Here is a 5,003-nt window from a genome sequence, read left to right as displayed (position 1 = left end):
CCTTTCAAATGTTTAATTACCTTTTTTGCTAAATAAAAAATACACCCCCGCCATTGCTTTTCCAACCCATTCTGCATTTTAGAGGACACCGGGATGACTAACTTCCCGCCAAACTTGAGAAAAGGTGTAAACAAGTGAAATGTCAGGACTTTTTACTATCCTATTTCACTAGGGATTTGATTCCAGGTTAGTTTTTGGGCTATAATAGAACTACTAATTATTAGTAGGCCCTTTAAGCCTGCTCTGATATGAGCCTAGACCCCTGAAAAAAAGTAGGTCTATGTCTGACTTTCAAATGGCCATTTTAACTTTTACGCACAAGACTAAACAAGAAGACACTTTTTTTAGTAACCTTTATTTAACTAGGCAAGTCAGTTAAGAACAAATTCTTATTTACAATGACGGCCTACACCGGCCAAACCCTGACGCTGGGCCAATTGTGCACCGACCTATAGGACTCCCAATCCGGGCCGGTTGTGATACAGCCTGGATTCGAACCAGGGTGTCTGTAGTGACACCTCTAGCACTGAGATGCAGTGTCTTAGACCGCTGCGACACTTGGGATCCCCAAAATATACTTAATATTAACTTTTACGCATGGGCCTTATAGAAACAAAAATATATCCTAAGCCTATATAACTATGCTCTAAGTGTGTTATAGAAGTAAAGACAAAATTATTAATTTCTGAATTATTCAAACTGATTTATTAGGTCAATGGGCCATTGTCCAACTTCAATTTCCAAACATAAAATGACAAACAATATAAAAACACACAGCTTTGGTATAACAATCCATATCAACTTTGTACAAAACTAAATCGTTCCATAAAAAGTACTTAATCACAAACATTTGAATAAATCTTCCATTGCATGGACACAATATTTATCACCAACATCCAAATGTTGGAATCAGCCAATAAATAAACAAACTTTTACCATGTCCAACAAAGGAAATGATGTCCCCTAGAACGGAACTATTTACTTCATAAAAATAACCTTCTTTATTGTAGTGTCCATTTCAACCAAACTACCAGGGTCGCCAAACAGGCTCATTGCTCTCCGAACCAGTGCAGACACCAACAGGGCTGACCGCCTGAGGCACACCGATGAATGATGTCATCCCATGGACAGGGGATCCCACTACTGGCGCAGAGTTGCCATGGACGGGGCTGGCGTTGACTGTCACAGGCACACCTGCGTTAGCGTACAGAGGGATGCCCGGGGTTGATGCTGAGGCGAAAGAAGGGTTGGGAATCAGGAAAGCAAACTGTCCATCGGTGGCGGGCACAAGCTGGAACCCGCCGAACACTTTAGGTGACATGGCTTCGGTGGGGCTGAGTTTGGAACCCATAGAGGCACTGTTGGGCAAGGTAGAGGGTAGCTGAACGTGAAGGGGCTGCGCGAGGTGGGCCTGTTGATTTGGGGTTGGCTGGGGGTAGTTCATGGCGATCAACTGCCCTAGGCAGCCAGACAGGTGGTTGAGAAGCCGCGACCTCACCTCCGTGTTCACTCCTTCGCTGGTTGATAAGAAGCGAGTGACCTCGTTCATGCATTCGTTGAATCCCGCCCGGTATTTACTGAGGACTGTAGTGTCTGCTGACAGCGCTGCCGAGACAAGAGAGAACATTAGAAATTGTGTATATTCGATGGAAATATAAAACCCTTCTAAATAAAGTGTAGGGCAGATGTTGTCAAATTAGATATTTGCAATTTAACTTACCAGTCATCTGCACACGCTGTAAATTTCGTAAATGCTTCACTGTCATCTCCAGAATATCGGCTTTCTCCAATTTTGAATGTCTAGAACTCTGTGGATAACAACATAGCAAAAGGTAAAGGCCGTGCATTGACACAAAATTAAATGCCAGGAAAAATGAACGTAACAGTGATTTTAAATTGTTAAATCATTTCAATTATTTAGACTTACATCTTTTTTAAGTGCATCGAGAATGAGTGTCTTGAGTTGGCCAAGGCTTTCGTTTATCCTCGCTCTCCGACGTTTCTCCATGATGGGCTTTGAGGACTGCAAAATAAATGCTTCATATTAATTGCATGTTCATGGATAAGTCCGAGTGTAAAGCCTTTCTTTTATCTCACAAGTACAATTTGGTAAGCCTACTAGGGTAAAGTTTAATTAGCAACAACGTTAGCCTAGGAGGCATATCAGATTCATTTTAAATCCATCGACAGTTATAGACATTTAGCCTAACGTTACCTTTCTGTGCTCGCTGGCATTCTTAGGTTTGTCTGGAGTATGGGATCCATTTGCAGGGGCACCAGCAATAGGGGATGCCGTTTGCTTCTCCATGGTGTCGGCTGGCATTTTGGATTAAATTATAGAAAAGGTATATCCTTTTGGAGACGTTGGAAAAGGTGGAAAAAAGTTGCAATATCACTGCGCCCTTTATCTTTAGATCAAATCGTAACCAGTGTGAAATATATCCTACGATAGTCACGCAGAAGTGAGCAAGTCCCACTGATCAGCTATATCACTTGTTATCACCGAACTGTCATTGGAGTATAAGAACGTGCTTAGGTTCAGGCTCCGTTGGGCAGGTCGAGTCTGCTCTACCGCCGACACACGCCAGCGGTACTTATAGGTGGTTCGCATGCTCCCAGTTCGTGTGAAACCCTCTCTGCATTCTTTCCCACACTCGTCTCAGCCAATGGGCATGCGGACTCACCCATTGGGCGCGGGGCAGACCGCTGATTGGACAACACCCCCGCGGGCTGTCAGTCACGCGCTGCTCAATCAGCCCTGGAGGGACAGGCAACAAAGCGGCGAGTGCAGTCGGTCTGGCTGTGAAGTGATAAGGGGAATTGGGGAAACGCGCTGGCGGTTTGCTTCCAACTTTTTCATACCCTTCAAGAATGTATGCTTTTTGTGTTCGCAAAGATTCTCGATGCTTTGAGATACTATATAACTACAAAGCCTCACCATGCTTTTAATATTATGTTGCTATAAATAGCGTGCGTTTTATTCATATCATTCCGAGTTTTGAATGTTTCATTTCAATTATTTTTAAATAGTCTTTAACGTTTTTTCGTAAGTGTTTGAAGGTACGAATATAGCCTACATTCAAAAAAGTGTGTGTGGGCTTTATTCTAAAGTACCCAATAAATACATGTTTTGTCTACTATTTTAATGTTCAAGGAAATTTTACGCAAATATGCCTTTGTATTTGATAAATGTAAGGGGAAATTGTAATAACTATACCTTAATACTTCAATGACATAGTTTAACATTTCAGTATGTGACTCTAAGGAGAAAAACAGCTGTAATGACACGCGAGACGGTTTGGAGCAGCACGCAGTAAACCAATGGCAGGCGTCCACTTTATGCAAATCTAACTGAGCTAGGTCTTATTGGCTGGGTGAACATCCATGTGTCAATAATTCCTGCGCGGGAGCTGTGAACGGGCGGGGGAAGAGCGATGCGACATCTGTCCGCGTGCCAGTCGCACTGTGTGCGCCTGCTCCATGCACTTCAGCATCCACTGAGCACGTGCCGAAACTGGCTTCCCTGAGGGACTTTTCTCTCAAACTCGTTAATTTCTCTAGAGAATGGAAGCATTTTCTCACAGTCTTCCGGCACGTAGATTATAATAACTATGGTATGTCTTATTCTCATAGCTATCCATATAAACCAACAGGTCATTAGTTGGTCAAAGATAATGCAACAGAAAACATATTTGTATGGAAACATTTAAAATTAACAGGATGATATTGTGGATGTGTTATATAATGTTATCTTCCAAATATAGCATACTTTTAAAACGATAGGCCTATAGGCTACAAGTCCTTGGAAAATGTTTTTCACATTACAAAGTGTTGCAACTTGCAACATTATCACTTGTAGCAACAATGACAGCCACAGCTGTAAAATGTTGGTAATCCGTTGAAGTGTAAATTAGTTTTGTGCCAGGGCCCGGAAGATCCTAAATGAAAACTGATGACTTGTCTGATAACTTAATTTCGGACATGTATACCTAATGTAGGTTACAACAGTAGCCTAGCCTATACTATTGCAATTTCAGTATGCCATTAGGCTACAATACAATGCAGGGCACACAACACATTGAAAGCAGAAATATAATAACATAAATAATATACATTTTGTGATTGACTAGGAGAATGTCATGAGAGAGCCTGAGTTTAGGAAAAGGGCGCCATCTATTGGAAAAATTATTCTCACTTTTCACATCCAGAACAGTGAGCTATGTGCTTTCTACCAAAGGTGTTCAGCGGTTTACCTCTCAAAAGTAGTGTACTGAAATATCAACGCCTAATCATGAATGATTGTTAAAAAATAACACATCATTCTCATGCCAAACGTTTCATAGCTGGGGAGGACAACATCTTTGAGTGCATTCGATGCATTGTGAATTCATCGAGAAGTGAAGGCAAGACGGGAAAAAATTACCTATTTGATGTGGACAAGTAAGCCTGTCACTTGTCTCCAGTGCATGTATTTAACGCTGTATTTCTGACCGTCTACACACATGATCAGAGAGGATGTATTTCTGACCGTCTACACACATGATCAGAGAGGATGTATTTCTGACCGTCTACACACATGATCAGAGAGGATGTATTTCTGACCGTCTACACACATGATCAGAGAGGATGTATTTCTGCATAAATTGGCCACAAGGTGGCACAGTGTAGACCACCTCACTAATTGAATCATTGAAATTAAATGGTTTAATGTTAAGAACTTTGCCTTCTGCTGCACTGGAATATTTTCATACATGTTTTTGTTAAAAGTCAAAATGACATGAATGAACATTTGAATTAAGGAAAAAGTCATGTGTGCTTAATCATGGCAGAATGAAAGCTCCACATTCAGTACAGAAACAGCCATTAATCCCCAAAAATGTAACAATCAATTAATTTTCTCAACTATCAATTAAAATAGAAACACACACTGTAGTACTTCAATCAAATGAAGAAACAGTTTCATATCTAACAGATAATAGACCTAGATTTATGTGTGGTTTTAA

General features: G+C 41.1%; 1 protein-coding gene across 1 annotated transcript; it reads right to left on the bottom strand.

The window, feature by feature from the left end:
- Window positions 1-678: 678 nt before the first annotated feature.
- LOC120060603 (transcription factor HES-4-B-like) lies at window positions 679-2,558 on the bottom strand. The gene is made up of 4 exons (XM_039009978.1): window positions 2,216-2,558; window positions 1,928-2,023; window positions 1,721-1,808; window positions 679-1,605 (listed from the first exon to the last, which is right to left on the bottom strand). Exons 1-4 carry the CDS (start codon window positions 2,321-2,323, stop codon window positions 1,028-1,030), a joined length of 870 nt encoding a protein of 289 aa, XP_038865906.1. The 5' UTR covers window positions 2,324-2,558; the 3' UTR covers window positions 679-1,027.
- Between the last annotated feature and the right edge of the window lie 2,445 nt (window positions 2,559-5,003).

Source organism: Salvelinus namaycush, chromosome 16 (genome assembly GCF_016432855.1).
Source record: "Salvelinus namaycush isolate Seneca chromosome 16, SaNama_1.0, whole genome shotgun sequence".
NCBI lineage: Eukaryota > Metazoa > Chordata > Actinopteri > Salmoniformes > Salmonidae > Salvelinus > Salvelinus namaycush.
The sequence above is the reverse complement of the archived record's forward strand: the minus strand, read 5'-3'. Positions and strand labels throughout refer to the sequence as shown.